Source organism: Salvia hispanica, chromosome 3 (assembly GCF_029641045.1).
Source record: "Salvia hispanica isolate PSC_SH4W2 chromosome 3, Shi_PSC_v1, whole genome shotgun sequence".
NCBI lineage: Eukaryota > Viridiplantae > Streptophyta > Magnoliopsida > Lamiales > Lamiaceae > Salvia > Salvia hispanica.
In genome coordinates, this window is record NC_142694.1 from 52,546,640 (window position 1) to 52,564,845 (window position 18,206).

Consider the following 18,206-nt stretch of genomic DNA (forward strand, 5'->3'; position numbering starts at 1 on the left):
TAATCATAGTATATTATAAGCATGAGTTGTTACATGATACTAACATAAAAGAAAATGTAAAACCGATAGTTTTTGTTTTTTAAGTCAAAACTAACGTTGTAAACTATCGTGGATCCTAATAATAATTATATCATGTCAGGCTATATGGTACGTGAAAATCCATTAACACGTCCATGATAAAATAAATACAGTATTTGTACACAACGAAATCATGGAAATAACAACTCTACGGAATTATGAGCTGACACAAATCAATTGATTTGCAAATGATACAATATTATTAAAAAAATATAGAAAAAAAACATGTGGGCTGCCACATAAAACGTCATTTAGATTTTCTTGGCCTTCCACCTGCACTGCCAGAATCATTGAGATTTTGTGTCAAACATTTTGAAAATAAATAATTTCAATTTCTAACAGCTGTTTCTCAATAATTCTACTTTCCAAGAGAAGTTGACGGCAACTACCTAATTAATTAAAGTATTAATTAAAGCACTAACATAGTGACCACCTAATGTAAATTTTAATTATAACTCTTTTACTAGCCACTTTCTCTATGCAGACAAATTGTATCCATTTTTTCCTACTTTGTATTCTTTTTAGAAAATATATGGATAAGTTTTTGGAGTTCTCCCTTAATATTATAACACCTAAAAATTAAATACTACTACGATTTTGATAATGTATCAGTCTTTGTTGATTGAACATATACATGACCGTATATATAATGGTTCTTTAACTGTTGATTTTTATAATAAGTAGGAGTATTATGATTATTGGCAAATTGAACTGAAATTAACAAAAGAAGAAATTGGGTCTTTTTTACAGATGAAAGTTGAATAGTGGATAGTTTCAGAAGATATTTAGGTGAAATAATTTTTTTTAGGCAATGGTATAATTAGTTATGACTTTAACAAATTTGACCCTGCGAACAAAACGACATACTACTAACCACTATGACTTTAATGCTTATTCTTAATTGTTGCCAGAATTTAATGACAGATCTGGAGTTTGCCATTCTTTCTTTCTTCATTTTGATTTATTCAACATAGGTGAATGATTGTTCATTGGATACATTTTCCAACGAATGGATTTCGTACATAGAATACAGTGATTAACAGCAGTTGTACCTTTTATATGAACTATAGTGGGTGTTTTAATAGGGATATGGAAATGGAATATATATTACTCCCTCTGTCCCACTTTCACGGTCATAGTTAGAGATTTTGTTATTTCGGTCTATCTTATAATAAGAGTCACATTTCATTCTTACTATAAATGGTAAGTAATCTCAAATGCCACTAACTCACTTCACTCGCATTCTATTATAATATAAATATAAAAAAGTGAACCATATATATTTCACTAACTTTTTCAACTCGCTATTATTTACATTTTTTAAAACCCGTGCCAACACCAAATATGACTCATATTATGGGACAAATGGAGTATTTGATATAAATAGCTTTCGATAGGCCCTCAATCGCATACTTAATTTTATTGTAACATTGCCTATATATATTACTACTACTATTCACTCGTCCAAAAAAAAAAATACTCCATCCATTCACTATTGGGAGTCTCATTTGAGTTCAACACAGATTTTAAAAAATGTGAAGGAAAGTGGGTGTAGAAAGATATTGGAATGTGGAGTTCATTTTTATACATTAGTTTTATAATAGAATATGAGTGGAATAAGTTAGTAGAAAGTGGGCTCTACCTACCATCTATAGTAAAAGTGAACCTGAATTCCTAATGACGGGCAAACTAAAATAGCACTCCTAATAGTGGACAGAGAGAGTAGTGCATACTTAGCTATTCTCAAATCTCAAGTTGTTTCAATTATCTTAACCTTTCTTTTGTGGACATTTATTTGATACTTTACTCTCATGGTCTCATGGATTCTATTAGATTGACAATATCTTAAATTGATAAATGACAACTATGTAAATAATCTATGTTAATTTGATAACAAAAAATATAAGTATGTCAACTACATTTAGTTGATATACAAATGTTTTCATATTGACATTTATAAAGTGAATTATTAACATAATTGTCGGTTATCAATTTAAAATAGTTATCAACCGATCATATCCTTCACCCTCATTTTATATAATTTATTTACAAGTACCATTAGGTACATTAGTTAACACAGAAACAACAAAATAAAGTTATTTTTCCATTCACAAACTATATTACTAGTACTATCCAACTTTAACTAAAATTTACTATGTTATAACTACGCGTGTGTTAGCTACTTCTAAAATGGATGAAGTATTATGCTCTCTTTGTCCGCGAGTAATAGAATCAGTTTGACTTATACGAATTTTAAGAAATATACTGCAAAATGATTAGAAAGTGATAGTGGAAGGATAAGCTGTATTTTTATATATTAATTTTATACTAATAAAATATGAGTGAAATTAAGTTGGTTGAAAATTATAAAATAAGACAATTAAGTAATATTTTAAAGTGTAGCCAGCCAATGTACCTTGTGTAGCTTAATTAGTCACATGACTCATCTATGTGCAAGAGACATGGATGAATTCATGGCATAATATAGTAATGCTAATTATACTCATACCCACAAAGCACAAATGTACATATAGAACAAAACAAAAAAAAAAACGCAATTTTCCTTGCTTGACGGTCACTTCAACTTTAATTTAAGTCTAAGATTTCAAATTAAATAAAAACAAATATACTACATACATACTTACGCATAATATCTACACATACTATTTCCCTTCTCTATCTTTTTGAATTATATCTCATTATCTAGCACATCATATAGCCATCGCATTGAAACGCACTAGTACATAGGTAGGATCCTCATCATACCCAAATCTTGCATGAAAATGTGTACATGAAATTAATTTATTGTTCCCATCAACCTCTTGTCCGAACTATAGTAATTGTGCCTCTCCCTTGTGTATGAATTCTTGTGAAGGCCACCACAACCTTGCCGGACAGACCTAGTCCGTCAGGCGAGACTAGTGGCCGACAAGCAAAGTCACCCACAGGGTGTCGGACCGGCCGCGTCGGGGGCATTAGGATTCTCTCGTTGATATCATTTAGCGTGGCATCCCCTTCGAATCCCCCCGGCTTCACTAGAGCAAATGGGTATACCACTTTTGCCACCACCCTCTTTTTCCTTTTTTCGCCACTACCACCTGATACAGTATTTACCTTGAGTTATGGAATTAATAAATTTAAAAATAATAATGAATGAATAATTTTGAAGCTGTTGACTTAAATACTCAGTTTTACATTTTTATAATCTCTCATATGAAAAGATAAATTGATTAGCCGAAAAGCAATACTTAAATAAATAAAATTCTTTTGGAATAAGATGTGAAGCAAAGTATATATGCCGACTTTAATTTGTATACGGTCATTCTTTATTAATTAAAGTCTCTCTCTTTATTACTTGTAATTAAAGGACAGTTCTTTGTGAGGAAAAGACAAGTGCAGGGAACACTTTGAGGGACAAAGATTCTTAAGGAAAGAAATCTAAGTCCAACAAAATTAAAAATGATTGTTAGTAGGAGTAATTTGTAGAGATAGAAAAGAAAAGTAGTTACCAGAAGCAAAAATATTGGGGTCTATGCAATATAGGTTTCCTTTCTCAGGTGATTCTTTCTGAGAAGAAGAATCGTAGGTTTCCGAAACAGCACCATCTTCAGGGCTTTTCAATTCTGCCACACTTTGTATTTTTAGTTCCAAATTGGAAATTTATAATAATTTGAAAAGTAAAAAGAGATGAATTACCGGAAATGGTGTCGAATTCGGTCATCAAATTTGACGTCCAGCAGTTCTGCGCATAATCAATTAAAAATGTTAAAAATGGCAATGCATAATTGCATATGTATGTATTGCCACACAAATACCTTGATGGAGGTGTCGATGGTCCTTCTTCGTTTGGAGGTGAATTGAAAGAGGACATCTTGGAGATATCCGGTGGAGAATTCATCGTCGATAAATGAGGATTGTAGGCTTGATCTCTCCATGTCTGATTAAATTAGGAACAATTAATTTAACGTTGTTGAGTGCATGCGTATTTAAAGACTAAAGAGAGAGTGTTTGTGTGTTTATATAGAATTGTTTGAGTTGCCATGATAGTGTGTGTGAGAGAGAGAAAAGCGAAGTAGGATAGGATAAATTAAAGGTAGAAGAGAGGAAGAAGAAGAAAGGGGAAAAGTGAAGGAAGAAGAATGAATACATTGAGACATGTCTGCGTTGAAAACTCCAAGATTGTGAGCTATGGATGACCTCTGCACATTACCACTGAAAGCTATGGACTCAAGTTCCTCCATCATTCTATCTCTCTTATCTCTCCCTCTCCCTCCTACCTATTATGGAGTAATTTATAGTATATTTATTCAAGACGGCCAAATTGCTTCTTTTAAAATTTGGTAATGTTCTAATAATTGTAATGAGAGATAAATTTTACTTACATAAGTCATGATGACATAAATTGTTGTCCATGTATTTTGATATATTCATGCATTAAGGGAATTAAGTCATTTTCTTCCACAGTTAGACATGGGACATGCTTGACTTCATAAAAGTACATATTGTTTATAGCAACTTCTAAAGGATGACTTATACTATTATCTTAATTTATTACCAATCGCAATATATATATATATAGATAAATGTTACTACTACTCTCTCCATCTTACGATAAGAAGAGTCATATTTTGTTATTTTCGTCCGTCCCACAATAAAAGTTATATTTCACTTCTACCATAAATGATAAGTAGACTCCACATTCCATCAACTTATTTCACTCACATTTTATTATAAAACTAATTTATATAAATGAGACTCACATTCCACTAACATATTCAATCTACTTTTCTTTACATTTCTTAAAACACGTGCTCAAATTAAATAGGACTTCTATTGTGGGACGGAGGAAGTATGTTACAGATATCATGCAACCATTATTTATATAAATTGCTCGCATCGCATTTAGACATTTCTTAAAACTCGTACCCAAATTAAATAGGACTTCTATCGTGGAACTGAGGGAGTATGTTACGGATATCATGCAAGCATTATTTATATACATGCTCGCATCGCATTTAGCACATGTTAGCTTAAGTTCTTTTTTGTTTTTTAGTTTAGTTTGATTCCAATAATTTAAAAGTTATCATTAATGTCGTTACTTTTACAAATTTCAAAATAAATAAATACTCAGTATAAGAATAAATAAAAAATTATTTTTTATTTAAATTTAGAAAATTAATGGCATCAACAATAAATTTTAGAGTATAATTTTAAAACCAAATAGATAAAATAAAAAATAATACTAACATGAAATAAACAAGAGCGGTATCACATAAGATCATGGGCGGACACAAATGCAAATTTCAAGGTATTGAAGGCCTTACTAGCTAGGATTATTTTTTAAAATTTATCAAAATTTGATGTAAATTGTTATTGAAAAAACATCTACTGTCAATTATATATATCAGTTAAAAATTATACTCCGCATTTAAATAAAATTTATAAAATATTGAATCACTCTACAACTTTTTTCTACATCCACTCATGCCTAAGACATGCAACATAACATCTCGTTCTATACATATTCATTATAAACATATTCTAATTTCTCATCGTCGTCCTATTAATTATTCATCATCAATGCATATATCCAGTAATTCACTTATAGTATTTATTTAAATTTATATGAATAAATTACTACTACTATTATAAATATTAATGAATTTGGGTAAGAAACGAAATAGATAATCGGCAGTCAACGGCTAGAAAGAAGAGATGATAAAGACGGATATGTTTTCTTGGGATTCGGAAAATATATATGCTTAACTTTTTCATATTTCTGCAAATCTTTATGTGGGGCTACAACATTGGTGGGGTTAAAGTGGGGGACTAAATAATTGCTCTTCTAATCATACCTTGTTTCCATTCCATACAATAAAGTGAAATTTCAAAACCTCTTGTGATACTCTATCTCTATCTCTATTGTATATTTATTCTTGGTTCGAATAATATTATCAACTTTGTTATACTAATATGAAGTTTCGAGGATAAATCATTAATAGTAGTTCTGTTACTAGTATAATTGGACATTGAACAATATCCTACAGTAATTAAAACATGATAATGAATCTATCATTTCAATTACCACGTGGATGCATTTGATTTGCAGAGTTCAAATGTGAATATGTATGAGAGAGAGAGAGTATATATTGACTGCATGGCGATAGGACACAATTCAAATGGGATTTATTTCTTTTTGATTAATGGTTTTCCAACTGTTTTCTCCTTTTGTTATTTGATTTTGGCGACTTTTTCTTCACTCCTACCGTGGTGGGCTCACGCCAATCTCATGCTTTTCTTTATCATTTTAATTTCAACATTTGTTGAGAGTATTAGTTATATATGGTCAATATATATCATCATAGCCTTGGTCAAACTTCTTTAAGGCATGTGTGTTTGGACCATGCAATGGTTGTTGTAATAATGTGATCAAAATTGGGAAAACAATGTCCTATTAATTATAATTTCCTTTTTTTTTGCCCCACATCTCATCTCATATGTATGCAATAATCCATCATTTTATAGTATATAAAAGGTATTCTATGCTAGAGCAATTAACCAAAAATATTTTGATAAAACATGAACTACTATGTGAAATCCATACCTTAATCAAAAGAGACACGTGCAAAACATGTAATGATCGGCAAAAATGGTTGTCTTCACCATTTTCCATCTTCCCTATAGCAATAGATACTGCATTTCAAAAACTATTAAGTGAAATAAGGGCAACTGGTGTTGAGTCCTGGACTCGAATGCTATTTTATTAAGCCTAAATGAAATGTTAACAATGGTTTAAGATTGGTAAGACATTATTTAAGCCCATATTTAAACACGAGTTTGGATCTAGATATGAATACTATATTTGAGATATTGAGAGGGTCCCACACAGAATTTTAAATTATTTTTAAAATAAAATATATAGATAAATTAATTCATCAATGATACCTTGGAAGAATCGGTTGGGTCTTCCAATATCAATAGGTTGATTGGTTCGCTCTTGTATCTTCCAAAAGGAAAAAAGATCTCTGAGAGTTGTTTCCTGAATCCGAAAGAGAGTACTTGGGTTCTTCCAATAACTAAAAAGTGTAGCATGCCTGAATCTAACTGGGGTTCGCGGTGGTGGAGGAACTAGATCGGAAAAAAGAGGGATTCTAGTTGTAAGATATCTAATGAAATCGTCACTGGAATTGAGATCTTACTCAAAGAGAAAGATATCAAATATTTGGAGTTTCTTTTTGTATATTATATGGATAGTCCGATCCGCAAGGACCGTGATTGGGAATTATTTGATCGTCTTTCTTTGAGGAAGAGGCGAAATAGAATCAACTTAAATTTGGGACCGCTATTCGAAATCTTAGTGAAACACTGGATTTCTTATCTCATGTCTGCTTTTCGTGAAAAAATACCAATTGAAATGGCTGGGTCAACTATTCAATCAAATGATATTGAGCGGGTTTGATACGGATCATTTGGTAATATTAGACTCACTAATGTCATGTTGTGGTAATATTTTAAGTAAATTATTTTTGTGTACCTAAGTTCAAACATTCCGATTGATATATGTCAAATTCACAATCTTTGGTTGGGTCCAGTTGGGAAAATCCATTGGACCCTGAAATATACTGTCTTGGAAAGTTCATACTTATTTGATTCGCTAGTCCATGCTCTAGAGGATTCTGGGCTTCATGTCTCAAAAGACTCAATTTCATAACTCACTCTGTTTTGTATTATGAAAAAAAAGTAATAACCTTATTAATAATTATAATATTAAATCTCAACAATTATTAAATGATGATAAAATTGGGAGAATGCTATAATTATATACTTCAATTTCAATGTCCAATTTATCTAGGATACTGTACCATTTAAATTAATTTCAATAGTATAATTTGAAAAGAAACCAATTAAGAGTGACAAGTGAAAATAAACCGTACCCAACATTGAGTTCAAGTTGGTTCGATTTCGAATTTCATTATGTTCAGCTTTAAAAAAACAATTTGAACATTTTCGAAAATAAAATGGGAAAAAATGTTATATTGTGTTTCTTCTATCATCGTAAATTTGTTAAATCACGACAACTAAAATTTGGCCATCAAATTTACGAAATTTTTTAGCTTCGTGGTTTTAAATTTCAGATCAAATCATTATGAAATTCATAAGAAATGAAAAGCACTCCAAATTGAACTCACATGTAAAAATGAATAAAGGGGGGAAAAAAGAAGAAGCTTCTTAAATTTCCCAGACAAAACAATATCAGGGAACCCTAACATACAAAATCAATTCAAAATTGAAAATTCCCCCAAATCTAAGAAGTCAGAATTCACCGTCCGATTCATTCATTCAATGGAGGCTCCGGGCTCATCGAAGAAGATGATAGCGACGCAGGAGGAGATGGTTGAGGCCAAAGTGCCGCTGGCGTACAGAGACCAATGCGCCCATCTGCTCATCCCCCTCAACAAATGCCGTCAGGCGGAGCTCTACCTTCCCTGGAAGTGCGGCTCCGAGCGCCACATCTACGAGAAGTGCGAGTACGAGCTCGTCATGGAACGGATGCTCCAGATGCAGAAGATCCGCGAGCGCGAAGCCCAGTCGAAGTCGCAGCCCATTCCCCTAATCCCCAAAACCGCCAATGCTTGATTCCACATTTTGATGATGATGAATGATCCTTTTCAAGGTCAGTTTTAGCAGGTTACTTGATGATCTTGTGGTTTTTTGGCTTCTTCCTATTTGTGCGTTCTTTCAATGGAATAGAATCTGCAACTTTGAAGCATGATTCTTTTTTCTGTTGACCCTGTTTGGATCTTGTATTTGAAGATAATCGAACGCATTGTATATGTGTCAATGTATATACGTATCCTGAAAGAGCTTGTTGAAATTAACCTAGAATTAAGTTCGTGATCCTTCATAACGGCATATATGATTGAAGTTCATTGAATTGTTTATATTGATGCATGGTAAATATGTGTGAATATTGGATTCTATACATTGTTGAGTGATTTATTTTTGCATCTGTATCTGCCTGAATTTGATGTTTATGTCTTTGGAGAAAATTAGAACGCTTAAGAGGTAATGCTATGAAAGAGGATCATATCGCATTTGTATGCCAAACATTGTTTTCTCTATGAAGTATGAACATGTTGTCCTCTGTTTTTAGGCTTCAGGGATGACTTCTGATTAGTAATATGGATGATTGAGATTTTAGAATACATTAGAAATAGAGTTCGTAGTGAAATTCTGTGATACATAATGTATCTTAAATTTTTTGGATGACTACAAAATGGGGTATGATATTCAGAGCAACTCTTTTGCAATAATTTTGAATTGAGAAGTGAGTGATTGGTAGATGCATATCTGCCTATCTGGTCAAATTACTTAGCTCCTTTTCACAAGGGCCTCTCTGGTCAAATTACTTAGCTCCTTTTCACAAGGGCCTCTGTGGATCATTTATAAACCAATAATTAGAGTTCATTGTCATCTGGATAAGGGATTGAAGAAAATTAGTTTCGTTGGCTGCAAGGATTTACCAATATACCTATTATCATCAATATCCTTGCTAGTTCGTTAAATTAGGCCTTAGGGTGGGTCAGGCCTTCATTCTGGGAACCCTACGGTCTGTTTTTTTCTTTTGAATTCAAGTTTAGTTGTTAGGTTGTTCCAAGCATGGCACACTTGGATTGAGTTTGTACTTCGTTTCACTGCTAGTATTGTTAGTCAAGTTCATTAATCCAGTGTCTATTCCTTTTGACCATTGACTGAACCAGTACCACCGTGTGTCAATAACTCTGTCAGTCTGTTGCTACCTTTTCTTCTCATACTGTACAAGAGCTGTACTTCCTTTGTCCCTCTGTAGTAGAGGCGTTTCTTTTGGGCACAAAATTTAAGAAAATTGTGTTAAGTGGGTTAAGAGAGTAGAGAAAAGGTAAGAAAGAGAATAAAGTAAGAGAGAGGAGATGTGTTGCTTTTTTCCTAAAAAGGAAATGACTTAGCTCTAGTGGGACAACCCAAAAAAGAATACGATTCAGCTAGAGGGACGGAGGGAGTAATGTTTGTCTTAGTCAATAGCCATTAACTAAGAAAAACATAGTAGAGCACCAGGCTGCTGGTTAAAATTCATTTCCTGTGAACTGCCATCTATTGCATCCAATTCATCGCTGCTATCTAGTATCTACTGATTTTAAACACTCTGTGTTCAGGTTAGTTATTGGGTCCGTATAAGCTAGGGCTGGAAATTTATGTAACTGTGTTAGTGTGTTGTGTAACATGTGTCGACCACACTATAAGCACATGCCCCTATATCAACACAATTGCTGTCTGTTAAGTTTAAGTGTTAACGACTTAGATACAAACATTTTTGTGTTGATATGACACTACACAATATGAAACAGTTATAAACTAATTAGATTTAAAATTTAATAGTAATAAAATAAATCCGTATTATTGAATCTCTAACTGGTTGATGATTTAAAGGATAGAAGCAGGCAGTAACATGCTATGTTCCAAGTAAAGTCTGTTGCAGCTTTAACATAAGACCAGCATCCGTCGTGGATGATGTTTTTCAACTTCGTATAGGAACTAGATATTACATATGCTAGAAACAACTTTGTCCGTCTCTTGATGAATATCGACATGTTTCTCTCCTGATGAATTTGAGTTTGAAAGAGCAAAATTACCTGGTCTCCACTACAACTGGATTTTACCCTGGCAAATCGCACTCATCTGTGTTAAAGAAATAATGTAGATGACATAGAAGTGTACAAAAGTCCAGTACACTTTCTTCTCTTGGCGACATACAAACAACCAGTTGAGAGTATCCTTTCTCCTTTTAATGGGAAACAAGCATTTCCATGTCATGGATTGATTTTCCTCTTCCCCATGGTTGGCTAGATATCATTCCAAGTTCACTAACCAAAGCTTGATAAAGGTAAAAACTAGATGACAGAGATCAAAATTCTGGTGATAAACTGAGGATTACTTCCTTCCGGTATTGAAATCAAGCTTGTTTGTATTGAAACATCTCGTGTTGGCATGCATGCTTGCCTGGTTTTTGTCATCTTCTTTCCACATTGCACCAATGATTTACATGATTTCACATATTTGGGCTGCAACCCTCTTCGCATTAAATATATTTCCCATGGTTGCTTATTTCTAAACGAATTACTCATCAGCTTTTACATGTCACATAGGAAGAAGCTGGAAGTATTGACAGTGGCAGAATGTGGTCCGAGTTTCACCAGAACTTTTCCCTGTTAAATTGTAAAGGGAAGTGGAATTTATAACTTTGGTTTTCTCAAGGTACACCAGTCTGTAATAAATAACGCATCTGATTGTGTTCCATGTTTACATATTTTCCAGTCTTTTACAAAATATCCATGAAACGAATGTGTTTTACTTCTAAATGTTGCAGTTTCATATTCAAGCTTTTAAAAGAATTAGATGGTGCGTTTGCTTGTTTTGATACTACTGCTATACATCAATGTATACTTTTATTCAATTGATTAGATGAATAGATATAATTACTAGTACTATGAATTAATGCTTTTCAGCTGTTGTTCAATGTTGAGTGGTTGCTTGCCATCACAAAAACATAAGCAAAAAATTCTTTAAACACAGAAAATGGCCGACACATAAATTTTTGCACAAATGTGACATCGAATAAATGCACAATGAATAGTTGCACAAAATAGATTGGAGCATTGTCTATTTATTTTCCAATTTCATGTTGGCCCACTTCAATGGGGCAGCCACATTATTATTTCACTGTAAACCTTTTGGGCAGACTTTGTATCTCAAGGACAAGAAGGAAAACAATTGAACTTTTAAATCATTATATAATAAAGGTTTACAAAATTATGTACTCCTATTCATCTTCTGGCAATTAATATACTTGGCCCAAATTTTACTCTCTTTGACCCATTTTAGGAGTCTCAGTTGAGTTCGACATGAATTTTAATAATTGTATAAAAAAATTTGTTTGTGGAATGTGATTCTCACTTTATTATACTTAATTTTATGATAATATATAAGGAAAATAAGTTGAGTGAAATGTGATGCCTATTACTTGTGGAATATTCTAAACTCCCTATTGTGAAACAGACAAAAAAAAACTGTGACTCAGTAAAATGGGAGAAGAGAGTTCGGCAGAGATAATATGGATATATAATGCAAGAACAAACTAGTATGAGCCCAAGAGATAAAATTTAAGATTAAACTAATACTCCACCTAAACTAGTTTCTTCAATGGACGACAATTATTTCAAAAAGAAATTGGTAAAATAGAAGAAATAATGGGAAAAAGTGGTCAAGTAAAAAAGGATAAAAAGTTGTAGGAGAGAAAGAGAGAAAAAAGTAGTTAAATAGGAAAAAGAAAAAAAAATGAATAAATGATATTTAGGATTTTGTTTTTTTTTTTTTTTTTTTTTTTAAGTAATGACATTTGAGTGTAAATTTTATCAACAGTGCGATTAAATTTTATGTTCAAATACGGTAAATTCTAAATGAGACGGGTGTGTTCACTTTGAAAGAATTGGGCCAATTTGTGTGTTCATTTTACACTAATTAATTGTTGGGGCCGTACAATTGAGGTGGGATCCGCACTATTCATGCTAATTGAAGAATAATTGAATCTTTTAAAATTGGTAAGATTTGTATGTGCATTGAAAAGTGCATCAAGAAATGGACTTGGTTTTACATATTTACCCCACCTTTTCACTTTTTCATCTTTCCACATTTTCACTTGGAGGGATAAATTTGTCAATCTATAATTTTATTAAGTCAAAGTCTTTATTTTATATAATATATTTGGATCAATTCTTGGGCCAATTATAGGATACCAAACAAGAGGGAACATATGAGATATGTGGCCAATTATGGCTCAAATCTTAACGCGCCCAAATTGGTAGAAATGAAATATGTGAAAGTGAACACCCTTAAACTATGACGGACGGAAATGATAAAATAGGAATCTTAAATTGGGAGGAAATAACAATTTGAACATTTTCAAAAATAAAATGAGGAAATAACAATTTGAACATTTTCGAAAATAAAATGGGGAATAATGTTATACTGTGTTTCTTCTATCATTGTAAATTTGTTAAATCACATCAACTAAAATTTGGCCATCAAATTTACGAAATCTTTCAGCTTCGTGATTTTAAATTTCAGATCAAATCATTATTAAATTCACAAGAAATGACAAGCATTCCAATTTGAACTCAAATGTAAAAATGACGAAAAGGGGAGAAAAAGAGAAGAAGCTTAAACTTAAGTTTCCCAGACAAAACAATAACTGGGAACCCTAACATACAAAATCAATTCAAAATTGAAAATTCCCCCAAATCTAAGAAGTCAGAATTCACCGTCCGATTCATTCATTCAATGGAGGCTCCGGGCTCATCGAAGAAGATGATAGCGACGCAGGAGGAGATGGTTGAGGCCAAAGTGCCGCTGGCGTACAGAGACCAATGCGCCCATCTGCTCATCCCCCTCAACAAATGCCGTCAGGCGGAGCTCTACCTTCCCTGGAAGTGCGGCTCCGAGCGCCACACCTACGAGAAGTGCGAGTACGGGCTCGTCATGGAACGGATGCTCCAGATGCAGAAGATCCGCGAGCGCGAGGCCCAATCGAAGTCGCAGCCCATTCCCCTCCTCCCCAAAACCGCTAATGCTTGATTCCAATGATTTTTTTCAAGGTCAGTTTTAGCAGGGCTTCCTATTTGTGCGCTCTTTCAATGGAATAGAATCTGCAACTTTGAAGCATGCTTTTTTTTCTTTTTCTGTTGACTCTATTTAGATCTTGTATTTGAAGATAATCGAACGCATTTTATATGTCTAAATGTATATACATATCCTGAAAGAGCTTGTTGAAATTAACCTGGAATTAAGTCTGTGATCCTTCATAACGGGCATATATGGATAAATTTCATTGAATTGTTTATATTGATGCATGGTAAATATGTGTGAATATTGAATTCTGTACATTGTTGAGTGATTTATTTTTGCATCTGTATCTGCCTGAATTTGATGTTTATGTCTTTATAGAAAATTAGAACGCGAAAGAGGTAATGCTATGAAAGAGGATCATATTGCATTTGTATGCCAAATATTGTGGTCTTAATGAAGGAGTATTTATTTGATGGTGAGATGAGAAATGGAATGATACTAATACGTAGAAGGGGGTAATGTTTAAGGGGAAAGAAGGCTTATAAAGAACTCACGTGTTGGTAAACAGTACAGCTTCTGAGATTCTTTTACTAAAAATCTATATACAGGAGGCACTTCAAGTTGTTAGGAGTATATGCATTTTAACCAAAGATAAAACCAAAAGTGTGACTGTGTTATCTAATTATATATTCATGTAACAAGCATGCTGAGCAACAGTGTGTAGCTCAAAATGTAGGGTCAACATGAATAATACTTTTTCATGTGCTGTTGTGATTAGAACTTGTATTTCATAGCTCTATATTAATGTGCCGAAAGTCTGGTCCCAGTTTTGTATTTTAATTTTTTTCTATTTTACTTGCCTCTATTTCTCTATGAACTTGTATGTCCTCTGTTTTTAGGCTTCATGGACTTCTGATTAGTAATATGGCTGATTGAGATTTTAGAGCACATTAGTAAGAGTCCGCAGTGAAATTCTGTGATACATAATGTATCTTATTGTTCTCCGGTGCCTAGGTGTCACATGTCATGCATCTCTTTCAGCTAAATGTTTTGATATGACACTACACAATACTCCCTCCGTCCACAAAAAATAGAGCTATTGGTGTATGGCATGGGTTTTAATGTAGAATTGGTAAAGTAAGAGAGAAGGGAAAAAAAGTAAGAGAGAAGGAGAAAAAGTAAGTGAGAAATAGTGTTAGGAATGATGTGTAGGGTTATTAATTGTTGACAACTTTCCATAAATGAATGTGCTCTATTTTTTGTGGATGGCCAAAAATGGTAAATGTGCTCTATTTTTTGTGGACGGAGGGAGTATGAAACAGTTAAGAACAATTTAAATTTAAAATTTAATATTAATAAATATATAATAAAATAAATCCGTTTTATTGAATCTCTAACTGGTTGTTAGCATGTTATAAGTTTATCATGTTTAATAGGGATTAGGGTGCCTTGAAACACAATACAAAAATTTTGTTTCAGCACGTTGTGGCTACGACAAGTGTAAAGTACATTAACCTGATTATCTATTTCATGTCAACAATTGCCAGGCCTACTATAGAAGAATTTTATTACTAAAGGAAAAGGCTTCGTTCTCAATAATCTTGTTAGTACCCATAAATTGCCTGGTTTTATTATCAAGTAGTTTTCCAAACCTAATCCAGAGCATATCTGAGCCTTCCTTGTCAAGTAGGTTACAATCACCCTATCCATTTCTCATTAACATTCCCTTGAAGACCCCTCTGCCCTGGCCACATGAACATGTGCTAGCATGCTAGATCTTCAGAAGGCTGGATCTGCAGGGATGGCATAATGGTCTGAATCCTACTCCTATAAGATAGTATAGCTGGTTCAGAACTCGTGGACATCTGCAATCTAAAATGACCTGGATCATTGCATGAGTTTATGCCCAAATAGTAATGTAGTATATCTGCTGCATGCATTTAATTTCAGCGCTAAGTACCTGCTGCAGATGATTTAAAGGATAGAAGCAGGCAGTAACATGCTATGTTCCAAGTAAAGTCTGTTGCAGCTTTAACATAAGACCAGCATCCGTCGTGGATGATGTTTTTCAACTTCGTATAGGAACTAGATATTACATATGCTAGAAACAACTTTGTCCGTTTCTTGATGAATATCGACATGTTATTCTCCTGATGAATTTGAGCTTGAAAGAGCAAAATTACCTCTTCTCCAGTACAACTGGATTTTACCCTGGCAAATCGCGCTCATTAGCAACCCTGTGTTAAAGAAATAATGTAGATGACATAGAAATGTACAAAAGTCCATAGGGCATTTGTTTTGCTATAACTAACCTGAACAATTACTCCAGTGCACTTTCTTCTCTTAGCGACATACAAACAACCAGTTGAAAGTAGCCTTTCTCCTTTTAATGGGAAACAAGCATTTCCATGTCATGGATTGATTTTCCTCTTCCCCATGGTTGGCTAGATATCATTCCAAGTTCACTAACCAAAGCTTGATAAAGGTAAAAACTAGATGACAGAGATAAAATTCTGGTGATTAACTGAGGATTACTTCCTTCCGGTATTGAAACATTTCATGTTGGCAAGAATGCTTGCCTGGTTTTTTGTTATCTTGTTTCCACATTGCACCAATGATTTACATGTTATCTTATTTCTAAACGATTACTCATCAGCTTTTACACGTCACACAGGAAGAAGCTGGAAGTATTGACAGTGGCAGAATGTGGTCCGAGTTTCACCAGAACTTTTCCCTGTTAAATTGTAAAGGGAAGTGGAATTTATAACTTTGGTTTTCTCAAGGTACACCAGTCTGTAATAAATAACGCATCTGAATATGTTCCATATTTACTTATTTTCCAGACTCTTACCAAAATATCCATGAAACGAGTGTGTTTTACTTCTAAATGTTGCAGACTTGCAGTTTCATGTCAAGCTTTTAAAAGAATTAGATGGTGTATTTGCTTGTTTTGATACTACTGCTATACATCAGTGTATACTTTTATTTTATTCAATTGAGTAGATGAATAGATATTTACTACTACTATGAATTAACGCTGTTCAGCTGTTATTCAATGTTGAGTGATTGCTTGCCATCACAAAAACATAAGCTAAAAATTCTATAAACACAGAAAATGGCCGACACATAAATTTTTGCACAAATGTGACATCGAATAAATGCACAATGAATAGTTGCACAAAATAGATTGGAGCACTGTCTATTTGTTTTCCAATTTTATGTTGGCCCACTTCAATGGGGCAGCCACATTATTATTTCACTGTAAACCTTTTGGGCAGACTTTGTATCTCAAGGACAAGAAGCAAAACAATTGAACTTTTAAATCATTATATAATAAAGGTTTACAAAATTATGTACTCCTATTCATTTTCTGGCAATTAATATTCTTGGCCTAAATTGTACTCCCTCCATCCCATTTTAGGAGTTCCAGTTGAGTCCGAGTCCTAATAATTGTAAAGAAAAATTGGTAAGAAAAGATAGTGAAATGTGTGTCACTTTATTACAATTAAAATAAGATGAATGGAATGTGATGCCTATTAGTTATGGAATATTTTAATGGAACTCCCTAGGGTGGAACTGATAAAAATAAAAATCATGACTCCTAAAATGGGAGAAGAGAGTATGACAGGGTTAATATGGATATTCTGTATAATGCAAGAACAAACAAGTATGAGCCCAAGGTAATTTAAGATTAAACTAATACTCCTCCTAAACTAGTTCCTTTGATGGACAACAATTATTTTAAAAAGAAGTTAGTAAAATAGAAGAAATAATGAGAAAAAGTGGTTAAGTAAAGAAGGATAAAAAGTTATTGGAGAGAGAAGGACAAAAAAGTACTAGTTAAATAGGAAAGAGCGAAAAGAAAAAGTGAATAAATGGTAGTACTAGTATATATAGGGTAGTGATAAAATGCAAACTTATATATTGTACAAACTCAAAACTTCTTAACACAGTTTCAACACACTTTAAATATAATATCAATACAGCGTAAAATTTCAAGATTTTAATGTCAACACAGTATCAACACAATATCAACACAACATCAATCATTGACTACCGTTGAAATTATGTTGACATTTTCTCGTTGATGCTTTTTATGATCTGTTGATATTTTCTAAAGGTGCAGATCTTAGTTTTGAGTTTTTACAATATTTAGAGTTTTCATTTGATCACATCCCAGTATATATAAGTTGTAAATAAGTACTCCTTCCGTCTCACTAAAGATGTCACACTTGTGGAACAACACGTAATTTTAGGAGATTTTGTTTTGTGTGTTAAATAGAGAGAGAAAATATAATTTTTATATTCATGTGAGAGAGATATTTTTCCAAAAAGGAAAATGTGACATCTTTTGTGGGACGGATGGAGTAAGAATATAAAAAGTTGATAGTTTTAGTCTTTTAGAGATTGTTAGATTGTTTTTAATTTTTTTGTGAGACCATTTATCGCGAACACTCAAATAGAAAGAT

General features: G+C 33.1%; 2 protein-coding genes and 1 pseudogene across 4 annotated transcripts; 2 read left to right on the top strand and 1 right to left on the bottom strand.

Moving 5' to 3' along the window:
- Positions 1-2,615: 2,615 nt before the first annotated feature.
- Positions 2,616-4,354, bottom strand: LOC125216552 (uncharacterized). Its single transcript, XM_048118297.2, has 5 exons — positions 4,226-4,354; positions 3,894-4,015; positions 3,775-3,820; positions 3,588-3,701; positions 2,616-3,176 (listed from the first exon to the last, which is right to left on the bottom strand). The coding sequence occupies exons 1-5, from the start codon at positions 4,320-4,322 to the stop codon at positions 2,893-2,895; spliced, it is 663 nt and encodes a 220-aa protein (XP_047974254.1). The 5' UTR covers positions 4,323-4,354; the 3' UTR covers positions 2,616-2,892.
- Positions 4,355-8,293: 3,939 nt separating this feature from the next.
- Positions 8,294-11,474, top strand: LOC125210949 (NADH dehydrogenase [ubiquinone] 1 beta subcomplex subunit 7-like). Of its 2 annotated transcripts, none has more exons than XM_048110600.2 (2): positions 8,294-8,752; positions 11,266-11,474. In XM_048110600.2, the coding sequence occupies exon 1, from the start codon at positions 8,422-8,424 to the stop codon at positions 8,713-8,715; it is 294 nt and encodes a 97-aa protein (XP_047966557.1). In that variant the 5' UTR covers positions 8,294-8,421; the 3' UTR covers positions 8,716-8,752; positions 11,266-11,474. The 2 variants fall into 2 exon arrangements, with proteins under 2 accessions (XP_047966557.1, XP_047966556.1); XM_048110599.2 differs by having other exon boundaries at positions 8,297-8,752; positions 11,262-11,474.
- A 1,856-nt stretch (positions 11,475-13,330) lies between these two features.
- On the top strand, positions 13,331-16,727 carry LOC125210741 (NADH dehydrogenase [ubiquinone] 1 beta subcomplex subunit 7 pseudogene; annotated as a pseudogene). The gene is made up of 2 exons (XR_016136364.1): positions 13,331-13,766; positions 16,412-16,727. The product of XR_016136364.1 is annotated as an NADH dehydrogenase [ubiquinone] 1 beta subcomplex subunit 7 pseudogene (transcript).
- The last annotated feature ends 1,479 nt before the right edge of the window (positions 16,728-18,206 follow it).

Excerpts from the sequence above, each read along its gene's own strand:
- LOC125216552 (XM_048118297.2), bottom strand. The coding sequence starts at position 4,322 with ATGATGGAGGAACTTGAGTCCATAGCTTTCAGTGGTAATGTGCAGAGG. Across the intron at positions 4,016-4,225 it reads CAACGCAGACATGTCTCAAT|ACATGGAGAGATCAAGCCTA; the intron begins GTATTCATTCTT and ends TAATTTAATCAG. Across the intron at positions 3,821-3,893 it reads CCATCGACACCTCCATCAAG|AACTGCTGGACGTCAAATTT; the intron begins GTATTTGTGTGG and ends GATTATGCGCAG.
- LOC125210949 (XM_048110600.2), top strand. The coding sequence starts at position 8,422 with ATGGAGGCTCCGGGCTCATCGAAGAAGATGATAGCGACGCAGGAGGAG.